This window comes from Myiozetetes cayanensis, unplaced genomic scaffold, assembly GCF_022539395.1.
Source record: "Myiozetetes cayanensis isolate MyiCay16 unplaced genomic scaffold, myiCay2020 scf1, whole genome shotgun sequence".
Classification (NCBI taxonomy): Eukaryota; Metazoa; Chordata; class Aves; order Passeriformes; family Tyrannidae; genus Myiozetetes; species Myiozetetes cayanensis.
The window spans coordinates 30,511,594-30,529,882 of NW_026086604.1; the positions used below are offsets into that span (position 1 = coordinate 30,511,594).

The 18,289-nt window shown below is 41.2% G+C and overlaps 2 protein-coding genes across 6 annotated transcripts; one reads left to right on the plus strand and one right to left on the minus strand.

The window, feature by feature from the left end:
• Positions 1-536: 536 nt before the first annotated feature.
• On the minus strand, positions 537-4,997 carry TMEM70 (transmembrane protein 70). The gene is made up of 5 exons (XM_050330676.1): positions 4,993-4,997; positions 3,724-4,288; positions 3,479-3,643; positions 1,590-1,701; positions 537-1,200 (listed from the first exon to the last, which is right to left on the minus strand). The coding sequence occupies exons 1-5, from the start codon at positions 4,995-4,997 to the stop codon at positions 752-754; spliced, it is 1,296 nt and encodes a 431-aa protein (XP_050186633.1). The 3' UTR covers positions 537-751.
• ELOC (elongin C) lies at positions 3,725-17,364 on the plus strand. 5 transcript variants are annotated; one of them, XM_050316138.1, is made up of 5 exons: positions 3,752-3,811; positions 4,156-4,258; positions 10,384-10,446; positions 11,967-12,110; positions 14,722-17,364. In XM_050316138.1, exons 3-5 carry the CDS (start codon positions 10,443-10,445, stop codon positions 14,910-14,912), a joined length of 339 nt encoding a protein of 112 aa, XP_050172095.1. In that variant the 5' UTR covers positions 3,752-3,811; positions 4,156-4,258; positions 10,384-10,442; the 3' UTR covers positions 14,913-17,364. The 5 variants fall into 5 exon arrangements, with proteins under 5 accessions (XP_050172103.1, XP_050172095.1, XP_050172120.1 ...); XM_050316163.1 differs by having other exon boundaries at positions 3,796-3,811; positions 4,156-4,223; XM_050316146.1 differs by lacking the exon at positions 4,156-4,258 and having other exon boundaries at positions 3,725-3,811.
• The last annotated feature ends 925 nt before the right edge of the window (positions 17,365-18,289 follow it).

Here is an 18,289-nt window from a genome sequence, read left to right on the forward strand (position 1 = left end):
GCAGCTGTTCTCAATGGCACATTCCCAGAGCAAACCTTATGCCAAGGTGTTTTCCCAAGCCCAACCAAAGAGAGGCTTCTTGCTCTCCACCTCTGGGGACAGGGTTGCTTGGAGTGGGACTCCACCTTAAGAAACCATTTAGTAGCTGTGAGCAGCCAGAGATTACTGTGATGCAGCCATTCTCCCTATCTTCTCTCCTCCAGGAGGAGGCTGTAGCAGGAATTAGCAAGAATACCTGTCTGCTTTCCAAAGACTCCTCAAAGGTCTCGCAAAGGAAAGGAAAAGCCATCTCCACTCCCTTTACACCACCAACAGCATTGACAAAAAGCCTGATACTTTTAGATTAAGTACAATGACTAAGGCTTAAGAGATTAACTACATACTTCATAGCTAATGACTACTGACCATTTTTCTCTCAAGGATGGTTTCCTTTGACACGGAGATGCTGACACTGCCCCACAGCCCATGCATTTTACAGTTCTCTGGAGAGCCAACAATAAAAATCAAGCCAAGAATAAACAAGTGCAAGACAGACCTAAGCACCCTTTTTTTACTACATTTTATGTCATTAACTCTGAAGAAACCGTCACATTGTTTATAATATTTTAAAAAAGTGTCCTTTTAATACATTCCAAAATGCATTTGGAAAACTCCAGCTACCTGACTTAAGAAACTGTAATAGAATTTTACGTTCTTTTACATACATAGCACTGCATTAAGAACAATGATACTGATGTTCATTATCTTCAAATTATTTCCTTTCATCAGCTTCCTTTAACTCCTCGAACTTAAAAGGGGGTGATTTGTCATAGCCCATGAGATGGTTATAGTCCTGAGGATTCGGAAAAAGTGTCGGATTAACAAGCATTGATTTTGTTTTAGCGTAAAATGTTGTAAACATCTTGGTGATGTCTGGAATCTTTACATCTTTCTGATGGAAAACAGTCGCTTTTTCTGCCAAGATGGCATTGTAGGTAATGGCTGTATAGGTGTCCTTTTCATCTTTGTAATAGAGCCGGATCACGTAACCTTTTGTAAGGACATGCAGAGTTATCGGAGTTACAAACGTAAAAAACCCGATCACCCCATAAAAGGCAGCCTGGATAAGCAGACTTTCCACTCCAATACCGCTTTTGAGCATGATGTAGGGCATCATGAGCAGGTTGAATACGCTGGTGGAGTAAGAGAAAAACCTCACACCTACATAAAAACAGAACAAAAAGAAAACAAAGGTTAACACTTACGAGGACAATTTTCTCTACAATTACATATGGTCTGCTACCATATAACAATGGCATTACTTGAACAGATGAAGTTACTGAAAACCCCCTTCCCTTTTTTTTTTAAGGTCACAGAGAAACTCTTGAAAACTCAGCCCTGTCTCATTGCCACCATTCTGATTTGTTTATATGTTGATGTTTCACAGAGCATTCATGATGGGTTTATCAAAGCTGGTCGCTGGCTCTATTTCTGATGCAGTCACTACCACCTGTCATGCATGACTATGAAATTCTTACTTCACAGGCAGTTACTAAACCCTGTTAAAACAAACAAAATGAAGGCAATACACAGCACTTCAAGTCACATACCTAACACTGTCTTTGCCAAATTTCCTTTATAAACTAATCTTCCGTGTTCTGGGTGTTCGTGAGGGGAGGATGTGCTGAGGCTGCGAACAGCGACTCCTTGAAAAGACGTAACCTGGAAGATAAAAGTAGTACATGGCCAAGCAACATCAGTACTACACTTTATCTGTATATATATATATATATATATATATACACACATATATATGTCTGTATACCTCTATATACACATGCAAATTTCTCCTTGCCCTGAACCCATTCCCAGCATCTTAGACTGGGGATTAAAGTTAGGTTACTCTACAAAGCTTCCCGCAACTCTCAACTATTTTAATCATCTTACATGTAAATATCCCAAGTTAGCACTAAATGTATGCAACCCCAGTGCCAAAAACTCAGCCTGCAATCAACTGACACATGGCTTTGCAGGGAGATATTCATGGCACACACACTCGCCAGGTCTCTGAGCACAGAATCATGGAATGGTTTGGGTTGGAAGGCACCTCAAAGATGATGTAGTTCCAAGCCCCCTGCCACGGGCAGGGACACATTCCACTAGGCCAGGTTGCTCAGAGCTCCATTCAACTTGTCCTTGAACACTTTCAAGGATGGGGCATCCACAACTTCTCTGGGCAACCCGTTTCAGTGCCTCACCATCCTCACAGAAAAGAATTTCTTCCTAATATCTAATCTAAATCTATCCTCTTTCAGTTTGAACTCATTGTCCCTCGTCCTGTCACTACATGCACCTGTAAAAAGTCCCTCTCCATCTTTCCTGTAGGCTCCCTTCAAGTACTGGAAGGCTGCAATTAGGGCACCCCTAAGTCTGCTCTTTTTCACGCTGTACAAACCCAATTCTCCCAGTCTTTCCTCGTAGGAGAGGTGCTCCATCCCTCTAATCATCTTGGCGGCCCTCCTGTGGACTGGCTCCATCAGGTCCATGTCCCTCCTGTGCTGGGGACGCAGCACTTCAGCTGGGTCTCACCAGAGCACAACAGAGGGGTTGATCTCGGGTACGTCCCGAGTGCCCCCTCGCTTCCCTTCTCAGACCCACACTTTCCGTAAGCACAAAGCCGCGAGCCCCAGGGCCCCGCTCCTCCCCCTGGTCCCCACATCACACCCAACCTGCTGGGGCCCGGCGGCGGGCAGGGCGGCCCGGCAGCGGCGGGCGGCCGGGAGCCCGCGGTGCGCAGCGCCCCGGAGCCATGCGGAGCCCCGGCGAGCGGCGGCGGGGGCGGCGGGGCCGGCCCGGAGCAGCAGCAGCAGCGCGGACATGGCGGGGCCGCGGCCGCCCGGCACAGCGCGGAGCGGGGCGGAGCGCGCCGCACCCACAGCCCCACAGCCCCGCCGCGCCGCCCACCCGCCGCGCTTTGGTTCCGGCCGCACGAAGGGCCCGCCCGGCCCCGCGGCGGCATCGCCGGAATCCCAGGGTCAGTCAGGCTGGAAAGGACCCCCCAACATCGAGTCCAGCCTCTGACCAACACCACCTTGTCCGCTAGACCATGGCACTAAGTGCCACATCCAGCCTCTTCTTAAACACCTCCGGGGACCTCCCTGGGCAGCCCATTCCAACACCTAATCGCCCTTTCTGTGGAGAAATTTTTCCTAATATCCCATCTAATCCTCCCCTGGTGCAATTTGAGGCTGTCTCTTATTGTGCTATTGCTTGTAACCAAACCCCACTTGGCTACAGCATCCTTTCAGGGAGTTGTAGAGAGCGATGAGGTCAACCCTGAGCCTCCTTTTCTCCAGGCTAAGCTACCTCAGCCGCTCCTCAAAAGACTTGTGCTCCAGACCCTTCACCAGCTTCGTTGCCCTTCTCTGGACTCGCTCCAGCACCACAGTGTGAAATGAGTGGTCCAGAACAGGACACAGCGCTCGAAGTGTGGCCTCACCCTCGCCGAGTACAGGGGGACTATCACTGCCCTGGTCCCGCTGGACACGCTATTCCCGGTACAGGCCGGGATGTGCCTGGCATTCCCGGCCGCCTGGGCACAGGCCGGCTCACGATCAGCCGCTGTCCAACAGCACCGCCAGGCCCCGACACGGCAGGCCGAGCCCTGCCCCCCCGGGAAACTACGCGCCCCAGCATGCACCGCTCCGCCCGCGCGGCATGCCGGGAGCGCGGCGGGGGCGGGGCCGGAAGCGGCGCGCGCCCGGGCGGAAGCGCTGGGAGGCAGCCGGGCCCACAGCGCGGCCCTGCGAGCGCGGAGGGAGCGGCGCCAGCGGTGAGGGCCGGGACACCGGGACAGCCGGGATACCGGGACACCGCGGGCCGGGACTGCCCCCCGGACAGCCGCCGCTCGGGGTAGCGGGCCTCGCCCCGCTGCAGGCGGGAGGGGGCGGGCGGAGGGGGCGGAGCGGCCCCCGGAGCCGTGGCGGGGCGCGGGGCGCGGTGCCGGGCCGGGGTTCCCCCGCCGGGGGGGTGGCGTAAAGCGCGTTCCCCGCCCCCAAAGCGTTCTCCTTGGAATCCCGGCGCCGCCGGGCGAGGGGCTCTCCGGAGCCCGTGCTGTGTTTGAGCATCGCTCCCAAACTCCTGCCGTAAGTGACGTTCGCCCTTTCCCTGCGCCAGGCCCGAGAGAGGAGAAAAGCTAAGGCCGAAAGAATTTAGGCTGCGCCCCCAGGGTTTGTTGTGCCGAGGTGAGAAGTGCTGGTTAAAGTCCTTTGGCTCTTCGGTAAGCAAAGCAAGGAAAAGGGTTATACGCCTACACGTAGCAATAAAAATAGGCTTTTGCGTGCAGTGTGTGCCTCAAAGGGAGGTTCTACTTTTAAAAAAAGGGAACCTGAGCGTTTTAAGTTATTGCTGGCTTCATATATATGTGTGAAAAGGTGATGGTGATGCTCGCAGTTTGCTTTGACAGCCAATTTAACCTCACACCAGGTAACATTTATTAAATATTAAGAATGTTTGGAACTGTAGATTTAAGTTAAACTTTGCGCTGTGGGGAGACCTAGATAGTCATAGGCCACTTGTTTACTTGGCTTTGATGAAATTTGGAAGCAAACCAGAAAAACACAGATAAACAGGCAGGCGAGGGACCTTTAGGATAAGAACCCCTTTGGGCACTTGTTGCTGAATAATTCCTTACATGCTTCCAAGTTACTCGTTTAGCTCTATTAAGGACCAAAAAAAAATTGGGGTGATAAATGTTTATTAACTGAAGAGTTACTTAGAAGGAGAATAAGGTTTTATTAGTTTTTCTGTATATATTGGCTGCAGTCTTTGCATATGTAGCATACACACCTTATGCCTTGGGATCAGCCTTTTAATGTGCTTAAGTTATAAAATTTTTGCTACCATGTCCATGGAAAGCTTTAAGATGATCTTTAGAAACTTCTGCCACTTCAGCACTTAGTTTTTTTTCTTGTTGCATCAGAGAAAAGCCACTTGAGATTTAATTTTTTTTACACCATGATCGGTAATGAACAGATGTAGATAGTTTCATGTAGTCTTAACGTGAAGACTCTTAACAGTGGTGCAGTGAGGTAAATGAGTATCTTTGGAAAGGATACTCAGCTTCAGGTGTTTTACCGTGTTCTGTAATTTTTGGAGTATGTTATAAGAAACCCTTAAATTTTGTCACGACAGTATGGGTTTTGTCAGATTACAGCAAAGGAATTTTGATGTACTTTGGCAAGTTCTCTTTGCACATAGAAAGGTTTGGGATTTAATTATCTTTGCTGTGGGGTAGTTTGCATGACAGTAGTTTTTGATTAATGCCTGTAACAAGAGGGCAGTAATCCATGCCCTTTGAAATTTTGCAATATGCCAGCAACCTTTGGCAAGAGCTTACAGTTCAGGGCTTTTATTGTATGTTTGGAAGAAAACAGTTAATGCTCCCCTGCCCATTTTTTTTTTTTCTTGAAACTTTCGTGGGAATTACTAAGAAGGAAAGTTTCCTTAGACAGGAAAAGAAATCTTTCATGGGATCTTTGATACTCCATCTATCGCATCACCAATCTCAACTAACATTCACCTGTAGTTTACCTTCCTGTTGCATTCCAGTGTGACCCCAAACATCTGAATTTTAGTGCCTGGGAGTACGAAATAGTGAATCAGCTGATTTGGAAGTCATGCTGTACCAGTTTCCCATCATGTTTTTTCAAAATACGCTTTGATCCCTACTTACATTAATTATTTTTCAATGTGGACTGAGCAGTGAATGCTAAACTGAAGAGTGGTGTTTTTAAACAAATTATTGTACAGGATAGGATAGAATTTAGCATTGAACAGGAGGAGGCTTCTGTTGCAACATGTAGCAGCCTTTGGTAACTGATCAACTCTTACTGGTGCACAAATGACACCTAAAAAATTGTCAACATTTGGCTTCTGAACTATCATAGGAATGTGAAGGCATTTGTGTGTGTTATTGTCACACATTTTTCAGAAACTGACAGTGTGGGGTACAGAAATGTCACCAGCTGAAGCAATACAAGAGCCGTGTGTGTGTGCCGTAGCTGATGAGTTGGAAGCCATTTGAGTTTCCTTGAACCAGAATAAGATTTTTTTAAGAGTTTTCCTGTGGGATCAAAGAATCTGAGTGCTTGAAATGTTTGCATAGATTTAATTTTCTTGTGCTGACCAGAACAGAGCTGTGGGGTTCTGGAAGCCGTGCAGTGGTTGCGTGTGTTCAGCTACATATGTCCTTCCAGTCTATTCCACTCTTATCAGCATACAGGATGTATGAGGAAATGATATTCTGGAATTTCTGGGAAAGCCTGGGAGATGAGCTCGCAACTTTGGAAGTGAGGTGGGACGGTCATGGACATGCTTCAATTTTGTTCTTGCATTTGATAATCAAGGGAAGTAGGGAAGAGGTCGAACTAAACTCACTACACCATGGTATTTCTTAGAGTTGTAAGAAGAAGACATTGAAGTATGCAAACAAGAACACTTGCCTTGTGTGGCTTAGTTGCTGTGTTTTGTGATACTTTGTTATAGTCTACCTCATACATGTAAATATTCTGGCAACTTGTGACAATTTTCAGCTCTCTAGTGTGTGATGAGAATGTTTTCTGCAGCAAGAACTTCCTTTTTCGACTGGCTGGAAGGTTTGTGTGCCAAATAAGCTGATTTTAGTTGTATTGTAGTCTCCCTTGTAAATAAAAAAGTGACATATTCCTTTTATATAAACTTTCTCTTAACAAATGCAGTTTTTGCTATTTTTTTTTGTTTGTTTGCTTGGTTTTTTTAAGGAGGCAAAGCAGAACAGCAATACCTAATATTTTTTGAGGTTAAAGTCACGGAGCTGATCTACCTAATTGGTATTGCTGCATAAGCTTCTTGGAGGGTAAATGGAATTGTGACTGTACTTCAGCCAGAATTAGTGGTTCTTTGCAGGAGTCTGGAATAGTCTAGTCAGAAATATATAATGAATACAAGTTCTCAAAACTTGGGTTGTTGTCTTCCCAACTGCTTCATTGGTGTAGTCTTGGTAAAGTCAGACAGGGGCAGCTATAAAATTTGGAAAAGTAATTAAAAGATAGGTAGTTACCAGGCATCTTCAGAAATCTCAGAGTCTCTTCTTCATATTGGCTTGTTGTTGTTTGTTGTCATTTGGTCTGCAAGGAAAATGTAGTGATATGTTTTGCAATAAACATTACATTGGAAAATAGGCTGTAAGAAAATAATTTCTTGGAAGACAACATACAAGGTTTCTTGACTCTCCTGTTTCTAACCTATTATTTAAAACTTAAGGCCATGCTGTTGTCAAGTAAAAAAGATGGTGCAGAAAATGTCCCTCCATACTCTTTACTATGTGCACAATTGAGAATCTGTGAGTGACAATGATTTCTACATGCTTTATTTTTCTTGTTCATGTTCATTTGTTGGACTTAAACTGAGGTACAATGTTGGCATAGTTCTCCCTATTTGATGCTTATCTTTTTAATGAGTTTTTATATTTATCTTCATTCCAGTTTTATTTTGCTAAGCTAACGAAGACTAATTTTTCTTTTATAAAACAAGTTCTTTGCTCAGATCAGTAGCTCCTTCCTGTAGTTTTTGTAATTCGAACTTCTTTTTCTTGAAAACAGGAATTCAGAATTGCGTGTGGTATTCCAGACAAGTTGTTGCTCATGTGCAACAGTGCTCATATCTCTCTCTGTTGCAAAGAGATCCTCAATGTGCATTTGCCTCTTTGGTCCTCACCCTTTTTTTTTCCCTTTGGTCCCATAGAGCTGCATCAATCTATAGTTGACCAAAGAATGTCTATAACCCCAAATAACAGGCCCTGACTACCTGAAAGCAAATTGTATTGGTCCCTACACACAGGAATCTTGCATTTCATAACATTTAATTTCATGGGTTTCTAGTATGCCATTTTTTGAGACTGGTCACTTGTGTGTTGTTATGCTTTATTCCCCTTTTGTTGCAATGCTTTTCACTTCTGTCTCATCCAAATCTACCTATTATTTGCTGGCAGCGCTGTTTAAAATAAAAGTTCATATATTTTTTGGAGGAATTAGTTATTCTTTTCTAGCCCAGTTGTTCCATGTTTGCCATACCATATTTTATCCTTGTAGTCTTGTAGCAAATTTCTTTCTCATTTTAAGATTACCTCTCATCATATTTATTTAACCCCAGATGATGTAGGAGTCCAGATTGCATCTTTTTTTCAAGGAAAATGATTGATTAATTTTTAGGTATTGGAATAGTTCAGTGTGTCCTAAATCTTATTAATGCTTACTGTATTTTTATCCTGTTTTCCTTTTTTAGAACAATTGAATTCAAACCACCAAGCCTGATAGGTTTTTTTCCTTCTTTGTTTACTACCGTATTTTTTTTCCCCTCTATAATCATGGCACTTTTCATTTTATTTATTAAAATGCTCATTGCATATTTTTGGGACATCTCTAAGGGTTTTGTTGTGTAGACATTTGTTTTCAGTTCTCCACTTTAAATGTATTAGCCTCCTCAAGTTATGCTTTTACCTTGCAAGGTCTTAATATATCTGCATTCCCACTAACTAGCCTGTCTTTATTTCTGTATTTAGTAACAGTATTTGTATTGTAAACCAAGGAACATTTTATCCTCAACAGCACTTCCAAAATATGGTATCAATCCATGTTTGTTTTTTTAAATTATTATTATTTTTAAGTCATAAGTGGTTTCACTGCTCTTTTGGAATATAGCAAAGGGTTTTGTGGCTAGAAAAAGTGATAGCAGAAGTGATCCTCTTCTGTGAAGTAGAAGTAATAATGTAAGATATCCCTTCAGTTCTTGACCAACAGATATTCTCCAAAAGATGCTTGATTTCCCATTTACAAAAGCTGTTGGAATAGGGTGAAAGATCCCATCAGTTTTGGGCCCTAACTGTTCCAGCACCCAAATGTAATTTCCTTAGATGAGTTCCTGGAATTACTGAAAATGGTGAAGGCATTTAACATTCCAAAGACAGCAGCAATGTAAGTGAAGGATGAATTTTGCTCATTTCTCCACAGACAATTAAAATCTGTTGGTTATGCACGTGTAGTTTGGTTAGATGTACATATCAAAGTGCCTTGTTGTGAAAGATGGAGGAAACACTCAGACTATTTCATATTTGTAGCTATAAAAAAAGGGAGATGGAACAAATCAGCATCAAAGTGCTATGGAGAAGCGAAGCTATCAGCAGTAGCAAAGTGATGTCTGTAGTGCTTCTTCCAAAGCTTGCAGCTTCCTCAGCTTGCTTACATTGTCTTGCTAAACTTTTACCAGAAACACAGGAGGGAGGGAATGTGGGGAGCGGTCTCTATTCTGGTCTCTTTTACTGCCCTCAACCCTGGATATCAGCTGGGAAACCACCTGGATTCCCTGGTGCTGTTTTCCTGAATCTGTGGGCACACAATAGTAGTTCATTGATTTGTACTGGGTTAATGTTTAGAGGGTGGCTGTTGACATGAAAGAAATATTAGGACAGTAGGTGGGTGGGTGGTATTTCTTTTCCAATTTTTTTTTTTTCCACAGCAGAGATGCAGTTCAGGGTAAAGAAATATAAATTGTATCTGAACATATTAGATGAGTTTTGCAAATAAGAGCTTTCATTTCTCTAACTCTTTAGATTCATTTTCATGGAGGAATACTTATGCAGCAAGCTGGATATCAGTGTATAAGCTATGGAAGCTCCTGGTTAATCTACCGTGTGAATACCTACATTAAATGTCTGAAGTAGATTATCTAGGTGACACTGGTGGTGGTATCAGGAACTGTCAATCTCCTGGGAAGGACAGGTTGGAGGCCTGGTATTTATTGCATCCTGATTAGACTGATCCCTGAGCCTTGTCTTCTCGAGCCTGAACAACCCCAGTTCTCTCAGCCTCTCCTTGTATGACAGGTGCTTCAATCCCTTGGTCATCTTTATGGCCCTTTGCAGGACTCAGTTCAGTCTGGCGCGTGCTGGACCCAGCACTCCGGATGTGTCCCACTAGTGCTGGGTGGAGGGGCAGGATTATCTGCCTCAACCTTCTGGCAGTGCTCTTAGCAGAGCTCAGGCTGCTGTTGGCCACCTTTGCTGCAAGGACACACTGCTGGCTCATATTCAGCTTGTTCACCAGCACCCCCAGATCTATTTCTGCATAGCTGTTTTCCAGCAGGTTGGCCTCTGGACAGCCCTGCTGCCTGGGGTGAAGGGGTTTGTATTTCCCATTGGTGAACTTCATAGGTTTCCGTTTTCAAAACACACTGCTCATCAACATTGCGTGCTGTGTATTATCGTATTCTTTTCTGAAGAGTGTTCATGATAACATAAAAACTAATAAGTAAAGGTGACTTTAAAAATGGTACTGCTGACTCAAAATATTGTCTCTTGTGTTTTTTCAGACGCTCCTATTGCAAAATCTGCAGTTGAAAAGGAATATTTTTTTTTTTATAAGAAGAGAATGGGTAAGTTCATAGTCTCAGAATGTTTTCTGCTTTCCTGTGATTTGAAGCATTTTCTCTCTCACACTGGTAGAGGAGTTGGATTGTAAGACTTTGAATGTTGATCATGTCACTGTTTTTCTTGCAGCCCCAAAAGTTAGTAGAACTTCCTACAAATGTTTTGTAGGAGAATTTTCTCAAGTGACTGTTCATTTATGGAAAGACTCGTTCAGAGTGCATCCATTTAACATGCATAGTCCTGAAAATATACATGCTAAAATAGGAATGCCTGTAGGCTTTTATAGCACTAAACTTTTGGATAGTGGACTGTTTTAAGTAATTCTTTGCTTGTTTGTTGCTAAGGTCAGCCTGTTGTATTTTGACTCAGAGATTATAATATGAACTGATTTCTGGTAAATTACATTGTGTGTGATATGACTACGGCTGAAACTGTTGTATCTGCCTCTACAAATGGCTGGCTAATGAAACATGATTGGACAGATTCTGGTTTTATCTATACTTCTTCTGAATATATTTTAGCATGTTTGACACTGACAGTACTTTACTAAAATTTGCAATTACTACATGGTAATTCAATTTTAATTTCAAATTCACAAAGCAACTTGTTTGGGGGAATGTTTTACTTTCTATACTGGCAACAGTAATTCAGCTTTTAAAGATAGTGCTGTTGGGATAGAATAAATGAAGGAACAAAAAGGGAAGGGGGTAAGGCCTTCTGGAGAAGAAAAGTAGAGAGTGGGTATTTAGTGGAACAGAAAAAGCACAGTCAAAACTGCTGTGGGGAGAATTTCCAAATTTCCTTGGATTTAGTGCTTTGGCAGTTTCCCTCTTTTCCACCACGACATGGGTGTGCACTAATGCTGTGTGGTTCTGGGTCTGGTTGGGCAGTGAGGATGAATCTTCTATTTCTTCAGTGCAGGAATGACTGCTTTTATTCTTACCTGTACTTTGGAAAGGACTTTTTTCCTTGCAGTCTGTGTTTTTAAACATCAGCTATGTCTTTAGGTAACTTTTAGCAAGTTTTAGTATGGTAAACATGGCAATAGCCTTATGGCGGGAATCAGTAGCATGTTCGATTCACTTGAGGATGTCTAAAGGAAAATTTCATCCCTGCCTAGATTTTAAAAATCATGACAGAATTTGGTGATGGAGGAATGAAAGAGAAGAGATGCTAAAATTCCAACTTGTGCAAAAATTCTTACCTTAAAACAGATTGGTGATTGTTTCAGAGGAGATTAGCTCAGTTGGTTAGAGCATGGTGCTAATAAAGCCAAGGTTGTGGGTTCAATCCCTTCATTCACTTTAGAGCTGGACTTAGTGATCTCTGTGGGTCCCTTCCAACTCTGAATGTTTGTGATTCTGTACTAAGTTCCCAAATACAGAAAATGCTTCTGTCTTATTTCTGGTTGCATTTGGATTCTTCGTTTTGCAAACATAGCCATAGAAAAGAGTGCAACTTGCATTATTAGTGTTGTGAATCAGTATATTGTGTTTTGAAACCATTGTCTTTTTTTCTGTTATAGATGGAGAAGAGAAAACATATGGTGGGTGTGAGGGCCCAGATGCTATGTACGTGAAGTTAATATCCTCCGATGGCCATGAGTTCATCGTAAAAAGAGAGCATGCATTAACATCAGGAACAATAAAAGCTATGTTGAGTGGACCGGGTAGGTGCAAAAGATTTAGTACCTCACATTCTTTACTTTCACTCTTGAACAGGTTGATATTTCATCATGCAGTGAGTGAAAGTTGGAATAAATGAGAACTTTTCCAGGCCCTACCTAGTTCCTGTTTCCAGCAGAACAGTCCACCTCTGTGGGGTATTGTGCTACCAGACTTAAAATTGGACTTTTCTTTGGGAAGTTAGTGGTCATACAGTGTCATTGCTGCTAGTTTCTCATGGTATGAGAACTTGAGGGTATTACATGAAATGTGTAGCTGTCAAATTCAAAACAAACAAGCTGGTAGTTTTTTATTGCCGCCTCCATGATGGAACTTGTATTCTGTATGGAGTTAATTTTCTGCACAACAGGTCACATGGTTCTGTGCTTTAATTTGTGACCAAAATAGGGCTGATAACACACCTCTGTTTTAGCTGTTGCTGAAAGGTGTTTGCATGCTCTCCAGGCCTTCTCTGTTTCTCAGTCTACCCCCACCCAGTGACTTTCCAGACAGGAGGGTGTGCAGGAGGTTGGGAGGGAACACAACCAAACAGATTAGTGAAAGAGATATTGCATGCCATATCATATCCTGCTCCGAAATTAAAAAGAGAGAGAAGAGAGTTAGGGAGGTTAGCCACCTTTTGCTTGGGAACTGGCTGGGCATCAGTCTGCCCGTGGGACGTGGTGATTACCTTTGCATAACTTGTTTTGTTTTCTTTCTCTTCTCTCAACTCACAAGTTTTCTTGCTTTTACTCTTCCTTTCCTCTTCCTTTGTCCACAGCAAGGGCAAGTGAGCAAGTGGCTGTGTGGTGCTCATCTGCCTCGTTGGGTTTAGGCCACACGTTCACAGCACCCTATGGCAAGGAGTTCCTGTAGCCTAATGCCGAAAGTTAGCATTCGTTTGAGACAAGGGTAGATAAAATTACAGAAGGGAAGGACCTTGTGTGTTATTGAATATATGAGACTAGGTCTGGGTCAAGAAGTGTCTAAACTATTTTTGAAGACCAAAAGGTTTGGAGGAGAGAACAGGGAGAAGTTAACAAAGGCTTCCCCTCTTCTTCACCTTCATCCTGTGTGTTTACCTTTAGCCACTGGAGTGGTGGGCAGTGGGCTACATGGAGCTTGGATCTGAATATGGTCATTCTTCTGTTCTCTTTTAGGTTCTGGTCAGGAGGATTATTGGAGAGATCTATTTGTGTAATACGTTTTTAAATTACTTAGTAATACTTAGACAAACTGAGCAATTAAAATTCTCAGCTTAATGTTCTGCTGTTATTTTAATGGTTACATTTGAATATATGTAAAATGTCTTTTGTGTCTGATCCACTCCATGTTGTCCTCCCAGACATGCAAGAGGAAGAGTAGTTACAAGACCTGCTCAGAATTTGTTCAGCGTGAAGGAATAAAAGGCAAAGTAACCTGCTTAGAGGGCTAGAAACTGACTCTGTAAAGGACTCAGCATTCAAGGATATTTTGTGTAAAAACTAGCAAGATAATTGCATTCACAAGGGAAAGTACCGTTGCTGTCTAGTTCAGTAGGTCATAATTTCACTGATGTTTAAGTGTTCTGTTCCAGTGCTGTGACATTGCCAATATGCTAACATTTCTTCTGTTGATTCCGACTGTTCCTGTACTAGAATTCAAGCCAGATTGGCTTCAGTACATGCAGATACTTCTACACAAATCTGTGTAGACATTAGTAAATAGTTCTGCTTTGTAGTTAGAAGGGTATGCCTACAGAAACAATGGGAACCAAACACTCCTAGTCTCCCATAAATATGGAGTTCATGTTAGTATTGCTGGTACTGTCTTTCAGCTTAATGAAAGTCCAGAGATGTGAGGAAAAGAGATACAAGGATAACAGTAGAAAGGCATCACCACAGGATGACTTTGTATCATCCAGGTTTCATAGTTGTAGGCACTATAGGAAGCTAATTTTCAAATGTACTTGTGTTTTGAGATTTGAGCTTTGGATAAATTCTTTAGTATCTAATAGGGATAAACTCTTACTGTATGTAACCTTTCCTCGAGTACAACTAGAATTTCCTTGTCCCTGCTGCCTGCCTGTTTGCACAACTTAGCAAGTTAATGCATCTTTGAGATTTCAACCGTTTTCTCAAATCTACCCAAAACTGAGGAATTCAAAGCTAGTGAGTCAAAGAATGGACTACTGCTAGGTGTGCATGTGCAGACACAGTGCATCTATAAAGCTTTTTTTTTCCTTGGGTAAGACACTTAGAAATGTGATGTCTTTTTATTGTTGCCGTTGTTACTGTGAACTTCAGAACCTTTGGGACTGAGCACAATACAGTTTTAAAGCACTATCAGCTATATCAGAAGTAAACCTAAATTTCTGGTATAGTTGTTTAGAATATTGTTAATAGGCTGCAGCCAAAATAAACACTTTGTAATGCTGGGTATTTTAATATTCTTGAGGGCTCTGAATGTAGCACTTTGTGCTTTACAATGAAGAATCTAATACCATGAAATATGGGACTTATGCAGGTCTATTTAGAATGTGTTGTATTAGTGTACGAGTGTGTTTCATTTTGCAGTGAATTGAGATTCTGACTTTTGCTTTGGTGTTCTTTTGTGTTGTTTTTTTTCTTTCTACAGGACAGTTTGCAGAAAATGAAACAAATGAGGTCAATTTTAGAGAGATCCCATCCCATGTCCTATCCAAAGTATGCATGTATTTCACCTACAAGGTCCGCTATACTAACAGCTCTACGGAGATTCCTGAATTCCCAATTGCACCCGAAATTGCACTGGAACTTCTGATGGCTGCAAACTTCTTAGATTGTTAAATAAAATAAATTATAATAAAAAATGTAAAACTTTTTTCAGTATTTAATACATGTAGTTCAGTTAGTAACTTTTTTCAGATAGCATGTTGCGTGTGTGCTGTTGAGAACTGTAAAGTTCATTGCAGAGGCAATTGCCTTCAGTTCTTTTGCATATAGCAATCATTCAGTTGGAGTTTGTTTTGCTGCTTACACAAATAAGGACCTTTCCACAAATAAACAAATATGCCAATTAGTAGATGGCTATGCCTTATCCTTTAGGTGTGGTAGAACTTTCTTGTTAATACAATGAGCATAGCGAATACTGGAGTTTAGTCTCATATTCTCTAAAAGGTAATGATAGTTACACACGAATAGCTGTTTAGGGTTTCTAACTTTCTCTTATTTTTAAAGTTTCTAAACATCTGAACTTAATCTCCTTTTTAAGATGGCTGTCCTTTAGAATAGTTACACTAACTAGATTAGAAGTGCCCTCCCTAGGGTTTGTATACTGGCAGTGATATTCTAGTTAGAGTGAAAGTGGAGTACGTAGGAGAATATTTAAGAAGGCTTTTAATTTAAGTCATAGTATAGACATGTGTAAAGGTGTACTTGATACATTTTTCTTTTATAACCTAAATTTACTCTGTTAGTAATTTCAAATATTCCGGTCACTTGTCTGTACAGTAAGATTGTGATCCTACTGACAGTGACTTTTAAGGGGAAAAATAACTTACAATCTGTGTATATTATCTTCTGTATAACATATAAGGTTATTCTTAATATACTGTCACTTGACCTGATAAGGATTTTATATGACCTCAGTTATGGTTTATTTCCATTGTTCTGATTGTTTATGTAAAGCCTGTATTTAATCTTTAGAGTAGTAGTCATTTAAATTTTGTAACATAGCAACTGAAAAGATATCAGTTATCCTACCTTTTACCTCTTCCTTGACCTCTCCCTTGTACCCACAGAAAAAGACCCTAAAATGTTGGAGGTCTTTTATATTTGAAGGAAAGGGCATTAAGCAGATGTTTAAGGAGCTGTTTTATAAATTTCTTAGGTCTTTCCAATGTTTTTACAAATGTTTTAGGGGAAAAGGATTGGCAAGCCACTGATGTAATATGAGAGTGGAACACATCATCTCTTGGTAGTTCCTGCTGGCAGTTGCCTGTGTTATTTATCAGTTCTTTGTTCAAAGCAAGTTTCCATAAAGAAAAAAACCAAACAACTTGAGACAAGAAGTTGCTTTTTGTTCAGCTGCAGCCTGAAGAATGCTTCTGCCAAAACCATGTGTAAATGAGACTAAATCTAATGCATCATGAGAAATGATGCAAGAACAATGTAGTTAGCATTTCCATCAGCCACCTCTGCTTCAGCTTTGTTTTGATCAAGAAGTGATTGTGGTCTATCATGGAAAAATCTCACTGACTGATGGTGGGACCTCTTTCTTGATGTATTAACTCATGGCTAATTTAGAGGGCTGAAAATCTCCTCTAAACCTGTTTGTCAACATAAATACAACTTTGAAGAGATTTTTCTGGATGAAAACTAGTAATTTACATAGACTATGCAGTCTGCCAATGGAGGAGTTCAGTTCTGACAAATGAAATTTTATTCTGGGCTTAAATAATGCTTGATAGACAAGCTGACATTTATCTATGTGTTGATAGATTAGCTGACATTTATTCACATCACATACTTTGGCACAATTTAATGTGTTTAATGGGGGGACATCTGTGAGTAGATTGGTTTTGCACCATAAAGCTGAAGTGCATTGCAGGGCAATTGTCCGAAATCCTATGTGAATGCACTGGTCGGTGCTGTTAATAACTCATTTTCAAGAGCACTAGGAAGATAAACCAGAGATAGCAGCATAGCAGGGTTTGTTAGAGCTGCTAGGAATACCCTAAAAGGTCAAGGAATACTGACATGGATATTTTAGTCACAACTACATATCAGTCTGAGCGAGTCTTAAGTTCACTGGCCATTTTTAATACTTTTGAGGTTAATGACTTGAGGCTGAAAATTATATAGTTTGACATTAAAGAAAAAAGGATGTAATTTTTTTTTAAATGGTGTTTTTTCCTTTTTCCTTTTCTTTTCTTTCTTCCCCTTTTTAAGCATTCCAGAACAGTTGCCTGTTAAAATACATTGTATTTTATGATTCTGTACTTCAGCAGTAAGGTAAAATAGCTGGTTTAGCTCTGAATAATAATTTTGTTGGTTTTCTTTCAGCTTAATGTATCATACAGTAGCTTTGAACACTCAGGAAATGCAGTAGTGTCCCAGAGCGCACTATTTGCAAAACCACCGGCTGTTAAAACTAACCAGATTTCTAAGGGGGAGGGGGCAGAGGGAATTAGTGCAATTTCCGTGATAGTTACATGGGTATGCTATTATCAGACAATTGGAAACTTACCACGCTTAACCCCTGAGTTCTAAATAAATTTCAAATTTGAAAATTTTTAAACCTGTGTTTCTTTTGATTTATGACTTCTCAGAGGAAGTGTTAACGTGCAGAATCATAATTTTCATGGCTATAATATATGGTGAGCAAATTGCTAATGTAATTAGTATTTAGGTAATAGGCTGTGAAACTGCATGTATAACATTAAAGGTGATGGGTTTTTTTCCACAGTTCTAAAGAGTTTCATAGATTTGAAGTGTTTAGATATCTTTGTGCTGCTCTGAATTACAAGTATCCACAATTCTCAGAAATAACTAAGTACTAAAAAGGCATGGTATTCCTGAACAGGCTTGAAGGAGATGCATTCAAGGATACTTCAAGGTTATCTTGCTGAGGATATTTTGAAGACTTCAAGTGTCCCATAATACTCCTTTTACTTAGTAAGCTAGTCCTGTATCTGATGGTTCAAAATTTAAACTTTACCGCTGAGTCATAAGAACTTCCACATTCTTTACTAACTGTGAGCAATGAGAAGAGTCCTGCTGGGTTATGGTTTGTCATAATTTGAATGTTTACAAGCTGCTGAAGAAGTCTCTGATGGTCTCATAGTCTGTGCATCCGGAATGATCAGAACTGCACAAGACATGAAATTCCTTTTTGGTTTTGAAGTTGAAAAAAGGAGGATTCACCATCTGGATTCACTGTGCCATTATATTCAACAGCTGTGCAGAGCATGATATCTGAAAGGCATTTCTCAATTAACAGTAATAAGTTTGGAAAATTGGTTGTTTCTGTCTGCGTTTTATCACTGTATATTGTATTTCACAGGCCTAAATTTGCAGCAATGGCTGTTTGTTTTTTTCACCCTTTCTTGTTTTTACTCTGCCCATTGAAAGGCTGTTCCCAACACTTCCCTAAATCTGTTGGTTTATGTGATAGATAAAGTGGACAAGGAAATTAGTGGGGCGGGAGAGTTAACTTTTCAGTC

Coding starts and splice junctions, on each gene's coding strand:
- TMEM70 (XM_050330676.1), bottom strand. Junction 3,644..3,723: donor CCGGGCGCGCGCCGCTTCCG/GCCCCGCCCCCG, acceptor CCGGGGGGGCAG/GGCTCGGCCTGCCGTGTCGG. Junction 1,702..3,478: donor TCCCCCTGTACTCGGCGAGG/GTGAGGCCACAC, acceptor TTTATCTTCCAG/GTTACGTCTTTTCAAGGAGT.
- ELOC (XM_050316146.1), top strand. Junction 12,111..14,721: donor AGCTATGTTGAGTGGACCGG/GTAGGTGCAAAA, acceptor TTCTTTCTACAG/GACAGTTTGCAGAAAATGAA.